Here is a 17,347-nt window from a genome sequence, read left to right as displayed (position 1 = left end):
ATAAAATTATGCATTATTGCCGTCCCAGAAGAAAGCCTCTTCTAAAGATGATGCACAACAAAGCCTGAAAACAGTTTGCTGAAGACAAGAACACTAAGGACATGGATTCTTGGAATCATGTCCTGTGGTCTGAAGAAACTTATTTGGTTGAGATGTTGTCAAGCGTGTGTGTTGGCAACTAAGTGAGGAGTACAAAGACAAATGTGTCTTGCCTACAGTCAAGCATGGTGGAGGGAGTGTCATGGTTTGGGGCTGCATGAATGCTGCCAGGTGTCAGATGCTATAGTTCATTCAGGGAACTATTAATGCCAACATATACTGTGACGTACTGAAGCGAAGCATGATCCCCTCCCTTGGTAAATTGGGCTGTAGAGCAGTATTCCAACACCTCCAAAACAATCACTGACTTGCTAAAGAAATTTAGGGTAAAGGTGCTGGACTGGCCAAGCATGCCTCCAGACCTAAACCCTATTGAGCATCTGTGAAGCATCCTCCAGTGGAGGAGTACAAGGTCTCTAACATCATCCAGTTCTGTGATGTCGTCATGGAAGAGTGGAAGAGGATCCAGTGGCTCCTGTGAAGCTCTAGTGAGCTATATAGTTACATAGTTACTAAGGTTGAAAAAAGACCTAGGTCCATCTAGCTCAACCTTCCTCCACCAGTTCTACAAAGTCATTTATAACCAACAATGTTATGTGTACTGAGGAAATCATCCAGCCCTTTTTTGAAAGCTGTTATAGTATCTGCCATTACTACCTCTTCTGATAGGGCATTCCACAGTCTGTCTGCTCTAACTGTAAAGAACCCTTTCCTATTTAGCTGTCGGAATCGCTCTTCTTCCACTCGCAGTGAGTGCCCCCTGGTCTTTAGTATTGTCTTCGGAAGAAATAAGTCATGTGCCAGTCCTTTATATTGACCACACATGTATTTATACATATAAATGAGATCTCCTCTGAGACGTCTTTTTTCTAAGCTAAACATATCTAACTTTTTCAACCTGTCATCATATGGGAGGCCTTCCATTCCTTGTAGTAGTCTAGTTGCCTGCCTTTGAACTGACTCTAACTTCTGAATGTCCTTTTTAAAATGTGGAGCCCAAAACTGGATCCCATATTCTAGATATGGCCTTACAAGTGATTTATAGAGGGGTAACAATACGTTGGGATCACGGGATCTAATCTCTCTTTTTATACACCCTAGAATCTTGTTTGTTTTTGCAGCTGCTGCCTGACATTGAGTGCTGCTGCTCAGCTTATTTGTAATGAGAATACCCAAGTCCTTCTCCTGTTCTATAGTCCCAAGTTTACTTCCATTTAATGTATACGCAGCTATAGGATTACTCCGTCCTAAGTGCATTACTTTACATTTATCAACATTAAATCTCATTTGCCAAGTATCTGCCCATTCTGACATCTTATCCAGATCTTTTTGTAATATTGTAATATCAAGGTCAGTTTTTAATATCCTACATAGTTTGGTGTCATCAGCAAAGACTGACACTTTACTATCAATCCCATCCACAAGGTCATTAATAAAGAGATTAAAAAGAATTGATCCTAGCACAGATCCCTGCGGCACCCCACTGCTGACTATGGCCCATTTAGAGAATGTTCCATTTATGACTACTCTTTGTTTCCTATCTTTTAGCCAATTCCTTACATGCTCAAGAGAGTTAAGGCAGTGCTTGAAAATTATGCTAGCCACCAAATTTTTCACTTTGGGAGCAATTTGGCAATTTTTACTTATAGGTGTACTCACTTATTTGCCAGCGGTTTTAACATTAATGGTTGTGTGTTGACACTCACCAAATTTACACTTTTATACTTTTGTGTTCACTGACTCTTTACATTTTATCGAACTGTCATATTTTCAGTGTTGTCACATGAAAAGATATAATAAAATAAAACATAAAAAAGATTACACCAATAAATAAGAATACTAACCTCTACAGTAAACACCGTAAACAAACATTAAATTAAAAATCCCATAGAGGGACTAAGTAAAAAGGTAAAAAAAAGTAAAAATAAATACAAAAAATATATATAGAAAAAAACTACACAAAATAAAGAGCAAGATGTATTACACCAATAAATAAGAATTTTTATGTAAAAACAAAAATAAATGAATAAAGCACACATATTTGGTATCGCTGCGTCCAGAACGCCAAGATCTATAAATCTGTCACACTATTTAATCTCTGCAGCTAACTCTGCAAAAATATAAAAAAAATATAAAGTCCCATACAGGTAGTAAGTAAAAAAAAATTGGAAAAAAATATATTAAAAAAAACCAAAACACCCCCAGCCTCCCAAAGTAAAAAAATAATAATAAAAAAAAATATTACACCAATAAATAAGAATTTATATGTAAAAATAATAACATACACATATTTGGTATCTACGCGTTCAGAATAACACAATCTAAAAAACTGTAACACTGTTTAACCCTTTCATCATAATTACTAAATAAAACGCAATGAAAAATGGAGTGGAAATAAAAATGGTTTCGCCGAAGACATCATCTTGTCCTGCAAAAAAACATGCCGCCATAGAGCACCATCACTGAAAAAATAAAAAACTATGGCTCTCAGAATACAGTAATGCAAAAAAAATACTTTGTCTCTAAAATTGTTTTCATTGTAGAGTAGAAAGTGATCAAAAATGATGTGTCCGAAAAATGGTACCAGTAAAAACGTCAACTCATACTGTAAAAAAACAAGCCCTCACATGACTCTGTCAGCAGAAAAATTATAGCTCTCAAAATATGGTGATGCAAAAACTTTTTTTTAAAAAAAAATAAAAAGTTTTTTAGTGTGTGATGGTAGTCAAACATAAAATAAATCCAGTGTCTGACCCAAAGAATAAAGTCATCTGATCACTAATCAACGCACATGGACAGTGTAAAAAAATATTGTTTATTCTGCCTTCAAAAGATCGCAGTAAGGCTCATCTCATATTTATCCTTCATTCTACACTGAGCGCTTATTTTGGGGTTTCCGTGTAACTCTATGAAATACCTGATTCAGACAGAACCCCAGATGGAAGATTCCCTATAATGAGACAGATGGAAACACTTTGTGCTCTGTCTGGCCTATGGTCTGGCCATTACCATCTTATTAGATGTTCATAATATTGCGATCAACTACCTTTTTCGTGCATATCTTAAAAGTTGGATAGCACTGAACGGAAGCTACACAAAGACCACAGTATCTCTACTGCCTCGCAAGTGAATGGATTAGTCCGGAGTTTTATCTGAATCACGTATTTTGTAGATTTAGATGGAAACACCTATGTAAGGGCTCAGCGTAGAGCACAGGATAAATGTAAACTGATCCAAAATGTTCTGTACTATAAAATGTCACAATTGAAAGCTTCTACTCAACCCACAAAAAAAACAAATCCCCACTCAAGATAATCTTCCGTTAACAGAAATCTAGCGGTTTGCATATTACTGGAAAAATGCTATGGCTCCTTGTCCCCCAAAAGAAATCCAGCCAAATCTGTGCTCCCAATTCCAAATGTCCCCTCTCTTCTAATCCTCACAGTGTGCCTAAACCTCAGTTAGTCTCCACATGTTTGGCATTTCTGTAGTTAGCAAAGCTCACTTAATTTACAGGCTGCAGGTGTCCAGAAGCTCAAGATGGGTACAATGTACGGGCACTAAAGTGTACTGGGCACCACAATGGCAAATTTCCATTTTCACTCTGCAACATTCATTGCTACTTGTTTCTGGAAAACACCCATGGAGTCAAAATCATCACAACACCCATAGGTGAATTTCCAGAGCGTTTTAATTTCCAAATTGAGGTCACTTGAAGGAGGCTTCTGCTCTTCTGGCACTTAGGGGCTATATATATGGAGTCCACAAACTATTTTACGAAACTCTGCGCTCCAAAAGTCAAATAGAGCTCCTTCTTTCCAGAGTTTTGCTGTGTGGCCAAACTGTACTGTACAGTCACATATGTGGTGTTGTCTCAATCACGAAAAATTGTGTCACAATTATGCTGTCATTTTTACATATTTTCCTTGGGCAAATGTAAAATCTGGGTCTAAAAGGTGTGGTAAAAATGTAATTATTACTTCACCTCCCAAAACTAGAAAATTTAGTGAAATATATGTGGTGTCAATATGCTCACTGCATCGCTAGTTGTTTTCATTATAGGGTCGCTTATAGAGGGTTTTACTGTTCTGATACCTCAAAGGCTTTGCCATTGTGACTTAGTACCCGCAAACCATTCCAGCAAAATTGGCACTCCAATATTGCGCTCCTTTATTTCTGAGCTTTGCATTGTGCCTGAAAAGTAGTTCTCCACCACATATATTACATATATTACTGTACTCAGGAGAAATTGTATAACACATTTTGTGGTCCATTTTCTCCTGATACCCATGGGAAAATTAAAAATGTTGGCAATCAGCAAACGTTTTGTTGGAAAAAAAGAATTAATTTTCACGACCTAATATTATCAAATTCTCTGAAGCACCAATCGGTTCAAGATGCTCACAACAGTCTTAGGCCTGTGACACACATCCGTGCCGCCGGCACGTGTTTGTCATTTTTTACACGTACCGGCGGCACGGAGACACGTTAAGCAATGCTACCCTATTGTAGCAGGCACACACACGTAAAACCACACGGAACGTGTGTCCGTGTGCGTTTGTGCGCGTGTGCGTTTTTCAAAGCGCTGACATGTCAGTGTTTTCTCCCGCAGCACGGGTGTCACACGGCCCGCACCCGTACCACACGGGTGTAGTGTGGATGCGGTCCCGTGTGACACGCGCCGGGGAAAACACACGTGTCAGTGAAAAAAAAAAAAACATTTACTCACCTTCTCCAGCCCTCCTGCCTCTGCCGCTGCTGCCTCTTGCTGCCGACCGCCGCTCATTTTTCTCATTGAATATTCACTTCACTGCCTGGCAGCAGCAGCAGCGGGGAGACGGGAGGGCTGGAGACCGAGGATCAGCACCACGGACAGCAGCGCGGACAGCAGGAAGGACCAGGTGAGTATGTTAATTACCGGTTCTACGTGTGCTATCGCGGATAGCACACGTAGAACACACGTGTCCCGCACGTACCAGAGACACGTATTTACCTGCACGCAACACGCAGGGGAAATACGTGTCTCTCGGCACGTGCGTGATTTTCACGTGAATGTGGCAGAGGCCTAAGATACATTTTTTGAGGAGTATAGTTTCTAAATGGTGTGACTTTTGGGGGGTTTCTGCCGTTTTGAACCTTGGCGGCTTTCCAAATGTAATCTATTCCAGACAATTTTGCTCTCCATAAATCAAATAGCACTCTTTCCCTTTTGAGCCCTGCCCCATCTGCCAAAGCGAGATTTTAAAGGGAACCAACCATCAGGATTTTCGTGTATAAGCTGCAGCCAGTGCAGTACTGGCAGTATCATGCACAGTGTGTACATACCATTGGGGGGCAGCTCGGGTGTTTAGGCAGCGAAATCCAACTTTATAAAGTTTGAAATTTCGTGCACTTTTTGATTGACGTGTGCACCTCTCTGTTAATGTCCGGGCGGGTTATGCAGGAGTTCCCCGCCCCCCCACCAGCCTGTTCCTCCCTCTCTCCTGATGTCCGGGCGGGTTATGCAGGAGTTCCCTGCCCCCCCGCTGCCTGTTCCTCCCTCCCTCCCTCCGGCTGTCTGTAAAATGCTAATCTTCAGAAACATGGCGCCGGAGTGGGTCTCAGCGCATAGCGCTTATCTCCGGCGCCATGTTTCTGAAGCCCGCATTACACAGCTTGGTGTCTGCAGAACAGCTGATCGGAGGACGCGATCAGCTGTAGCTATGACGACGTGCCGCCTCAGGACACCGGGCCAGGACAGCAGCCTGCCAGCGACATCGGGAGTCAGGTGAGGTAAGTTCACAATGGACTCACATGACCCCGTGACGGCAGTGCTGCGAGACCCAGTCACGGTAGTGATATCGGGCGGCACTGTCTTCACGGGGTCAGGTGAATGAAATTACTAGCACCTGTGATGTCATTGCCCCAGCAGGCACGCACACATTATACACACACATACACACACTATATATATATATATATATATATACACACACCCACACTGCTGTGTGTGCGCCCCTGCGTTGACCTGGGCTCACCTTCTGAGTTCCAGGTCACTGCAGGAAAGCACTCACAGCTGTGTGTGTATAATGTGTGTATGCGCGTGTGTATAATGTGTGTATAATGTGTGTATAATGTGTGTATGCGCGTGTGTGTATAATGTGTGTATGCGCATGTGTGTATAATATGTGTATGCGCATGTGTGTATAATGTGTATATGCGCATGTGTGTATAATGTGTGTATGCGCATGTGTGTATAATGTGTGTATGCGCATGTGTGTATAATGTGTGTATGCGCATGTGTGTATAATGTGTGTATGCGCATGTGTGTATAATGTGTTTATGCGTGTGTGTATAATGTGTGTATGTGCGCGTGTATAATGTGTGTGCGCGCACGCGTGTATAATGTGTGTGCGCGCACGCGTGTATAATGTGTGTGCGCGCACGCGTGTATAATGTGTGTGCGCGCACGCGTGTATAATGTGTGTGCGCGCACGCGTGTATAATGTGTGTGCGCGCACGCGTGTATAATGTGTGTGCGCGCACGCGTGTATAATGTGTGTGCGCGCACGCGTGTATAATGTGTGTGCGCGCACGCGTGTATAATGTGTGTGCGCGCACACGTGTATGTGTGTGTGCGCGCACGCGTGTATGTGTGTGTGTGCGCACGCGTGTATGTGTGTGTGTATAGTGTGTGTGTATAGTGTGTGTATAGTGTGTATAGTGTGTGTGTGTGTATAGTGTGTGTGTGTGTATAGTGTATAGGGTGTATAGTGTGTGTATAGTGTGTGTGTGTGTATAGTGTGTGTATAGTGTGTGTGTGTGTATAGTGTGTGTGTGTGTGTATAGTGTATAGTGTGTGTATAGTGTGTGTATATAATGTGTGTGCGCGCGTGTGTGTATAATGTGTGTGTGTGTGTGTGCGTGCGCGCGTGTGTGTATAATGTGTGTGTGCGCGCGTGTGTATAATGTGTGTGCGCGCGTATAATATGTGTGTGTGTGTGCGCGCGCGCCTCTCTGCTGGGGCAATGACGTCACAGGTGGAAGTGAGGGGCTGCTCTCACAATCAATGGGGGACTTTTAGTTCTGCTTTAAAGGGGTGGTTCACCCATTTTTTTTTTCCCCCCAATGATCAGATGATATTGGATCCGGATTGGACGGCGCGGGACCCTAACCCAGGATTACTGCGGAGGGGGGTTTATTTCAATAAAGATGGAGTCACTAATTGTGTTGTGTTTTATTTCTAATAAAAATATTTTTCTGTGTGTTGTGTATTTTTTTTTTTTTTTTTTATCATTACTAGAAATTCATGGTGGCCATGTCTAATATTGGCGTGACACCATGAATTTCGGGCTTAGGGCTAGCTGATAATATACAGCTAGCCCTAACTCCATTATTACCCGGCTAGCCACCCGGCATCAGGGCAGCTGGAAGAGTTGGATACAGCGCCAGAAGATGGCGCTTCTATGAAAGCGCCATTTTCTGGGGTGGCTGCGGACTGCAATTCGCAGTGGGGGTGCCCAGAAAGCATGGGCACCCTGCACTGTGGATTCCAATCCCCAGCTGCCTAGTTGTACCCGGCTGGACACCAAAATTAGGCGAAGCGCACGTCATTTTTTTATTTATTATTTCATGAAATTCATGAAATAATTAAAAAAAAAAAGGGCTTCTCTATATTTTTGGTTCCTAGCTGGGTACAAATAGGCAGCTGGGGGTTGGGGGCAGCCCGTACCTGCCTGCTGTACCCGGCTAGCATACAAAAATATGGCAAAGCCCACGTCATTTTTTTTTTCTTTTTTGGCAAAAAACTGCATACAGTCCGGGATGGAGTATGCTGAGCCTTGTAGTTCTGCAGCTGCTGTCTTCTCTCCTGCTTACACTAGTGAATGGAGGATACTGAGGCTTGTAGTTCTGCAGCTGCTGTCTGCTCTCCTGTATACACTAGTGAATGGAGGATGCTGAGCCTTGTAGTTCTGCAGCTGCTGTCTGCTCTCATGCATACACTAGTGAATGGAGGATGCTGAGCCTTGTAGTTCTGCTCCCCCTGCCTCTCCCTCCAGCATACCGTCCTGGATAGAGCATGCTGAGCCCTGTACTTCTGCAGCTGTATGCTCTCCTGCATACACTAGTGGAGAATGAAGAACATATTGAAGAAGGAAATTACTTCAGACCTTTTTTCTTTTTTTTTTTTCTTTCAACAATCTTTCTCTGATAAAAAAAGCATAAAAACACAGAGCAAAAAACGCACCAAAACCCGGTAAAAACGCGTCTGTTGTTTGCCACGTATGGTTATTTTGGGGTTTTTTGAAGCAAAAAAACGCACAAAAACACCGCTTAAATAAAACGACGCAGTGTGTGAACTTAGCCAAAATCCACACTGTTACTTGTCATGCATGGGACTACAAGGCTCAGCATCCTCCATCCAGGACTGTATGCAGTTTTTTACCCAAAAAGAAAAAAAAATGACATGGGCCTCGCCATATTTTTGTATGCTAGCCGGGTACAGCAGGCAGGTACGGGCTGCCCCCAACCCCCAGCTGCCTATTTGTACCCGGCTGGGAACCAAAAATATAGAGAAGCCCTTTTTTTTTTTTATTTCATGAATTTCATGAAATAATTTTAAAAAAAAAATGACGTGAGCTTCGCCTAATTTTGGTGTCCAGCCGGGTACAACTAGGCAGCTGGGGATTGGAATCCACAGTGAAGGGTGCCCAAGCTTTCTGGGCACCCCCACTGCGAATTGCAGTCCGCAGCCACCCCAGAAAATGGCGCTTTCATAGAAGCGCCATCTTCTGGTGCTGTATCCAACTCTTCCAGCTGCCCTGATGCCGGGTGGCTAGCCGGGTAATAATGGAGTTAGGGCTAGCTGTATATTATCAGCTAGCCCTAAGCCCGAAATTCATGGTGTCACGCCAATATTAGACATGGCCACCATGAATTTCTAGTAATGATAGATAAAAAAAAAAAATACACAACACACAGAAAAATATTTTTATTAGAAATAAAACACAACACAATTAGTGACTCCATCTTTATTGAAATAAACCCCCCTCCGCAGTAATCCTGGGTTAGGGTCCCGCGCCGTCCAATCCGGATCCAATATCATCTGATCATTGGGGGAAAAAAAAAAATGGGTGAACCACCCCTTTAAAGCAGAACTAAAAGTCCCCCATTGATTGTGAGAGCAGCCCCTCACTTCCAATGTGACGTCATTGCCCCAGCAGAGAGGCGCGCGCGCGCACGCACACACACACATATTATACGCGCGCACACACACACACATATTATACGCGCGCACACACATTATACACACACGCGCGCACACACACATTATACACACACGCGCGCACACACATTATATACACACACTACACACACTACACACTATACACACACACACACTATATACACACACACACTATATACACACACACACTATACACACACACTATACACACACTATACACTACACACACACACTATACACACACTATACACACACACACTATACACACACACACTATACACACACACACACACATTATACACGCGTGCGCGCACACACATACACGCGTGCGCGCACACACATTATACACGCGTGCGCGCACACACATTATACACGCGCGCATACACACATTATACACACGCGCATACACACATTATACACACACGCATAAACACATTATACACACATGCGCATACACACATTATACACACATGCGCATACACACATTATACACACATGCGCATACACACATTATACACACATGCGCATACACACATTATACACACATGCGCATACACACATTATACACACGCGCATACACACATTATACACACATACGCATACACACATTATACACACACGCATAAACACATTATACACACATGCGCATATACACATTATACACACATGCGCATATACACATTATACACACATGCGCATACACACATTATACACACATGCGCATACACACATTATACACACATGCGCATACACACATTATACACACATGCGCATACACACATTATACACACGCGCATACACACATTATACACACACACAGCTGTGAGTGCTTTCCTGCAGTGACCTGGAACTCAGAAGGTGAGCCCAGGTCAACGCAGGGGCGCACACACAGCAGTGTGGGTGTGTGTATATATATATATATATATATATATATAGTGTGTGTATGTGTGTGTATAATGTGTGCGTGCCTGCTGGGGCAATGACATCACAGGTGCTAGTAATTTCATTCACCTGACCCCGTGAAGACAGTGCCGCCCGATATCACTACCGTGACCGGGTCTCGCAGCACTGCCGTCACGGGGTCATGTGAGTCCATTGTGAACTTACCTCACCTGACCCCCGATGTCGCTGGCAGGCTGCTGTCCTGGCCCGGTGTCCTGAGGCGGCACGTCGTCATAGCTACAGCTGATCGCGTCCTCCGATCAGCTGTTCTGCAGACACCAAGCTGTGTAATGCGGGCTTCAGAAACATGGCGCCGGAGATAAGCGCTATGCGCTGAGGCCCACTCCGGCGCCATGTTTCTGAAGATTAGCATTTTACAGACAGCCGGAGGGAGGGAGGGAGGAACAGGCAGCGGGGGGGCGGGGAACTCCTGCATAACCCGCCCGGACATTAACACAGAGGTGCACACGTCAATCAAAAAGTGCACGAAATTTCAAACTTTATAAAGTTGGATTTCGCTGCCTAAACACCCGAGCTGCCCCCCAATGGTATGTACACACTGTGCCTGATACTGCCAGTACTGCACTGGCTGCAGCTTATACACGAAAATCCTGATGGTTGGTTCCCTTTAAAACCACATATGGGATATCCCTGTATCCAATAGAAATTTGACCACAAAATATGTGGTCCATTCTTTTGTTACCCTTGTGAAAATGAAAAATTTGGGACTAAAACAACATTTTGGAGGAGAAAATGTAATTTTTAATTTTCATGGTCCAATGTTTTAAAATACTGTGAAGCACCTGCAAGTCTAAGGTGCTCACCACACATCTAGATAAATTCTTTGAGTGGTGTAATTTCCAAAATGGCATCACTTGTGTTTTTCTTTTTCACTATTTAGACAAGTTAGCGTCCGCTATCTATACCACCCAATTTGGTGTTCAAAAGGCGAAATGGTGCTCCTTCAGTTCTAAGCCCTATCATGTGCCCAAACAGTAGTTTTACACCACATATGGGGAATCAGCGTACTCAGGAGAAATTGCACAAAAAACGGTATGGTCCATTTTCTCCTGTTACTTTTGTGAAAATGCAAAATTTTGGCAAAAAGTGCATCAACACAACAATGTACCAAAGGCAAAAAGTGCATCAACTCAACAAAGTACCAAAGGCAAAAAGTGCATCAACTCAACAATGTGCCAAAGGTAAAAGGTGCATCAAGACAACAATGCACCAAAGGCAAAAAGTTACTTGTTATATCACAGATGCTTGGTGCTGTGATTTCTCTATCATAACAGTTTGAAAGTATCCAGATATAGTATGAGATGTCACCAGCAGAGCAGATTTCCCTTCCTGCCCATGCAAATCCTATCTGAAAATATGTTTCTTGTATTGATTATTAGCTTTACACCATGTGCAGAATTATTAGGCAAGTTGTATTTTAGAAGATTTTTTTTATTATTTAACAACTACATTCTCTATGAACCCAAAAGACTCATAAATATCAAAGCTTAATATTTTTGGCATTTGGAGTGGTGTTTTTTTTAGATTTGGCTATCTTAGGAGGATATCTGTTTTTGCAGGTAACTATTAATGTGCAGAATTATTAGGCAACTAAATAAAGACCAAATATATTCCCATCTCACTTGTTTATTTTCACCAGGTAAACCAATATAACTTCACAAAATTTAGAAATAAACGATTCTGACATGCAAAAACAAAACCCCCAAAAATAAGTTACCAATATAGCCACCTTTCGTTATGATGACACTCAACAGCCTACCATCCATAGATTCTGTCAGTTGCTTGATCAGTTTACGCTCAACATTGCATGCAGCAGCCACCACAGCCGCCCAGACACTGTTCCGAGAGGTGTACTGTTTTTCCTCCCTGTTGGGCTCACATTTTATGAGGGACCACAGGTTCTCTATGGGGTTCAGATCAGGTTAACAAGGGGGCCATGTCATTATTTTTTCATCTTTTAGACCTTTACTGGCCAGCCACGCAGTGGAGTAGTTGGATGCATGTGATGGAGCATTGTCCTGCATGAAAATCATGTTTTTCTTGAACGATACCGACTTCTTCCTGTACTACTGCTTGAAGAAGTTGTCTTCCAGAAACTGGCAGTAGGTCTGGGAGTTGAGCTTCACTCCATCCTCAACACGAAAAGGTCAAACAAATTCATATTTGATGATCCCAGCCGATACTAGTACCCCACCTCCACCTTGCTGGCGTCTGAGTAAGTGGAGCTCTATGCCCTTTACTGATCCAGCCTCTGGCCCATCCATCTGGCCCATCAAGAGTCACTCTCATTTCATCAGTCCATAAAACCGTTGAAAAATCAGTCTTAAGATATTTCTTGGTCAAGTCTTGACGTTTTATCTTATGTTTCTTGTTCAAAGGTGGTCGTTTTTCAGCCGTTCTTACCTTTGCCATGTCCCTGAGTATGGCACACCTTGTGCTTTTTGATACTCCAGTAACGTTGCAGCTCTGAAATATGGCCAAACTGGTGGCAGATGGCATCTTGGCAGCTTCATGCTTGATTTACCTCAATTCATCGGCAGTTATTTTGCTCCTTTTTTGCCCAACGCGCTTCTTGCGACCCTGTTGGCTATTTGCCATGAAATGCTTGATTGTTCAGTGATCACGCTTCAAAAGTTTGCCAATTTCAAGACTGCTGCATCCCTCTGCAAGACATCTCACAATTTTGGACTTTTCAGAGTCCGTCAAATCTCTCTTCTGACCCATTTTACCAAAGGAAAGGAAGGTGCCTAATAATTAAGCACATCTTATATAGGGTGTTGATGTCATTACACCACACCCCTACTCAATACAGAGATGCACATCACCTGATTTACTTAATTGGTAGTTGGCTCTCAAGCCTATACAGCTTGGAGTAGGACAACATGTATAAAAAGTATCATGTGATCAAAATACTCATTTGCCTAATAATTCTACACACAGTGTATGTCACTTCAAACACAACAGTCTATAGGGTATTTTATGGTTACATGTCAGCGCTCTGAAGTCTTTGTAGGATATCAGCTTAGAAATACAGGGATATTTAGCCTGCATTTTCCATTGATGCGGTTCGTTGCGTGTGGAAGCATGACAGCTCTACTTTACAATCTGAAGTGTTTATGTCACGTTCTCACTTTTTATATTGCAGGATATGCTGTCACCGCTGGTCACTTTTCACAGACCACCTCCATGGACATAGTTGGTGGAGCTCCCCGAGATAGTGGCATCGGAAAGGTGAGGCTTCCGTCACCATAGCATGCATGTGACACACTAAAACTGCTGGTCTCACTTCCACAAAAGCAATGAACTTCAGCTTCCTTTCTAACGGCTAGGTTATTGTTAGCATATTGTTTAATGGGTGAATCTGGACCTCTGCAAACGTGAAAAACATAATTCTCTAAATCTACTCATTTTGCTGTTTAGAGCTAGTGACATTTTATTGTACTTACTCAAAAGAAATATTGGTACAAACTATTTATGTTTGTATTATTTTTATCAACTTATATAGAAGTAGAAGCATTATTGTAGGATTGAAGTCAATATACTGAACCTTACAAGGGCTAGGAACATTCTCAAGCAGCGCTCGTAAATGGTTCTGCTGCCTCCTCAAAGGGAAGCTGTCATCAGAAAATGACGATTGTAACTATGTTCATGTCTTATTTACAGAAACAATATGAACTATGAGTCTAATAAAAACAGCGTCCATTGTGAAAATTGCAGGATTTAGATTTATTTTTATTTTTAATACAGATTGTGATATGTAAAAGAAAAAATGGCCAATTTTTAAAAAACTTATACCATTTACACAGAAATCTGATCTAGATATTTAAAAAATAAGTAACTTTCAGACGATGGCTTCCCTCTAATTACAATGGTAATTAAATTCCAAAGAAAAGACTGCAATGCTTCTGCTGGCAGCACAGAAAGCTAGTAGAGCTTTGTCCTGATATAGAGAAAGGCTAGGAGCTCTCTTCTCTGCTCATTCCTATGTCTTCCGCGGTGCTATAACAGCATTGTGTATTGTATTTGGCTCTCCTCACTGAGCTCATTAAGCCCTCCATGTAAATCCTGTTAGCACTCTGCCTGCCTGGTTAAGGTCCGGGTTCTTGATTTTGTTCCATCATTTGGCTTATTATTACAAATATTACAGAGGCTCACACAATGATATTGCAGCTGGATTTAATTGCCGGAGTTCCTGTCACAATTCCTGGTCATAAATGTCGATGAGGCTGTTAGTTCAGGTCATGAGATCCACAGTTGGGGTAGGAAATGCAGCCATAAATACTGATGAGAATATATGAACTCATACGGAGTATGGACTGTGAACCTACCCAAATCTGATCATTGTCTGGTCCTCCATGTCTCTCTGCCCCTGGTACTTCATTTTTTGATTTTCAGACCTGTATACCTGGGGTCCTTACGTCACATCCTGCCATGGCAAACATCCACATGGAGTCTGAATATTCTGCCTGAGTTTCTGTGGTTTTCCTCCATATACTCCGGATCACCATACCCCAAAGTCATACTGATAGGGATTGTGAGCCCCATTGGGGACAGTGACTAATAACCATGTCTGTAAATCATTGTAGAATATTTTGGCTCTGTATTAGCAAACATAATAAATATATATTAATGTCATTTATTTTGCAACCTCCAGTTATCAATTTTCTGTGATATTTTTACCTTCATTTTTAGATTCCACTTACTTATTAGTAGATCATATAGGTTTTAATAATTGCTCTTAAATTTCCGCTTGTAGAAATGCAGCTCACATACAGAATCTGGATCACCCAAAAGTTTGCAGACTTGCACAAATCTTGTTTTTCACAAAGTGTGCTTTTTCTAATGGCAATTTCCATTCACTGTATAATGTTATAAACAGTATAAACAGTAATCAGCTGAATTACAAATTGCAGCAGTCTTTCATTAAAGGAAAATTAGCTTAATCTTAAAAATACTATTTCCACTAAATTTCATCCCTGCCATAAACTGACCTGCTTATATAGTTTTAGTGAACTTGTTAGCTTAAAAAAAAGTGTAAAAAGGCAGCTGTTATCATTGTGCAATGCTCATTTCAGTATTAGAGCTGACTTGTTGCTTTAACAGGGGACCAATGCTTGAAATCGTCTTATGTTAACCTTGGCTACTTGCAAAGAAACACATGTAGTCATCATTGCTTTGCATCAAAAGGGCTTTATATGCAAGGACATTGCTGCTTTAGGAGAAACTGTGGAAAAGAGAAGCGCAATAGGGTCTTATCCGAGTAATATATAGGTGAAATAATGAATATCACTCACCCAGAGAGTTGTGAGAGTCACAACTACTATGCAGGCAACAAATCCCGGCCAAAGGCAGCAGCACCCAAAATGGCTGATAACAGAGAATGGTGAAGTAGGGCTTGCACGGCCGCGCCAGTGACCACTCTGACCATAGAGAGTTAATGTTCCTTTATTTCATCTTTAGGTCGACGCGTTTCTGGAGTCTCTGCTCCCTTCCTCAGGACACACAGGAAAAAAGTACATCAAATCTCTGATGTACTTTTTTCCTGTGTGTCCTGAGGAAGGGAGCAGAGACTCCAGAAACGCGTCGACCTAAAGATGAAATAAAGGAACATTAACTCTCTATGGTCAGAGTGGTCACTGGCGCGGCCGTGCAAGCCCTACTTCACCATTCTCTGTTATCAGGACATTGCTGCTTGTGAGATTTCCCCTAAGTCAACCATTCATCAAGAACCTCAAACAGAGAGGTTCACATACTGTGAAGAGGCTGTAGGACACTCAAGTAAGGCTATATGCACATGCCACAGTTTTTGTCGCATTTTTGTCGCGTTTTTGGTGCAGTTTTGTTGTCAGAACTTTCTGATTTTTGACTTCCCATCAAAGTCTAAGAAGTCAGATTTGCTGTGTGCATGTTGACGTTTGTCAGCAGTTTTTTGACAAAATTTTGTCACAAAACAAGCAGCACGTTCATTCTTCTTGCGTTTTTGTCAACATTTGTCACCCATTGAAATCAATGAGGGGATGAAAAACATATGGTTACAAATTGTTTACGTTTTGCATACATTTTACCTGCTGTTTTGTCAACAAAAATGCAGCTCACAAACTTAGTTCCAGAATGACAAAATCAATGCTGGAGGGATTTTGGCATGTCAGTATCAGTGTCTCTCTTTCTCTCTCTGTCTCTCTGTCTCCAAGCGCTTCATACTCACCGATCACCAGCGCGGCTGTCACACTGCTCCTACGGCCTTTCAGTCTTCTTCCCTACTGCTCATTAGGCTCATACATATTCACTGCTTCCCCCGTCTGTGATTGGTTGTAGTCAGTCGTGCCCCCATGCTGAGTGACAGCTGTCTGATTGCAACCAATCACAGCCGTTGGTGGGCAGGTCTATATTGTACAGTACAATAAATAATAAAAAAAAAAAGGTGTGCGGTCCCCCCAATTTTGATACCCAGTCAAGCTAAAGCCTCACAGCTGAGGGCTGGTATTGTCAAGCTGGGGAGACCCACATTATTGGGAGTCCCCTAGCCTAAAAATATCAGCCAGCAGCCACCTGAAATTTCCGCATTCATTAGCTGCAACAGTCCCGAGACTTTACTCGGCTCATCCCAATTGCCCTGGTGCGGTGGCAATTGGGGGTAATAAGGAGTTAATGGCAGGTAATAGCTGCCACTAATTCCTAGATTAGTCATGGCAGATGTATATGAGACACCCCCATTACTAATCTGTAAGTGAAAGTAAATAAACACAAACACACAAAAAATCCTTTATTTGAAATAAAAGACAAAAAAACATTCTCTTTCACCACTTCATTAGCACCCTAAACACACCTCCAGATCTGACATAAACCACACGAGGTCCCACGACGTGTCCAGCATTGCTACATTTGATGCTCCCAGCGAGCGCCATAGAACAAGAATGCACGCTGTGAGCTCCACACAGCAACTGAAGTGAGTTGTGTTATCAGCGGTGACGTCACTCAGGTTAGCCACAGCCACAGCTGGAGTCCTCCACCTGTGACAGCAAATCACCCAAGTGACTGAAGTGATCTGTGCGATCAGCA

The 17,347-nt window shown here is 42.4% G+C and overlaps 1 protein-coding gene across 1 annotated transcript in view; it reads left to right on the top strand.

Annotated features, from left to right (window-relative positions):
* ITGA9 (integrin subunit alpha 9) overlaps positions 1-17,347 on the top strand; it is a 644,853-nt gene that overhangs the window by 160,888 nt on the left and 466,618 nt on the right. The window contains exon 7 of the mRNA XM_075316572.1: positions 13,434-13,519. Within this exon, the coding sequence (XP_075172687.1) occupies positions 13,434-13,519 (86 nt within the window). The remainder of the gene's footprint in view (positions 1-13,433; positions 13,520-17,347) is intronic.

The sequence above is a fragment of the Anomaloglossus baeobatrachus genome, chromosome 6 (assembly GCF_048569485.1).
Source record: "Anomaloglossus baeobatrachus isolate aAnoBae1 chromosome 6, aAnoBae1.hap1, whole genome shotgun sequence".
Taxonomy (NCBI): Eukaryota; Metazoa; Chordata; class Amphibia; order Anura; family Aromobatidae; genus Anomaloglossus; species Anomaloglossus baeobatrachus.
Note: the sequence above shows the minus strand (reverse complement) of the source record. Positions and strands in the feature narration are given on the sequence as shown.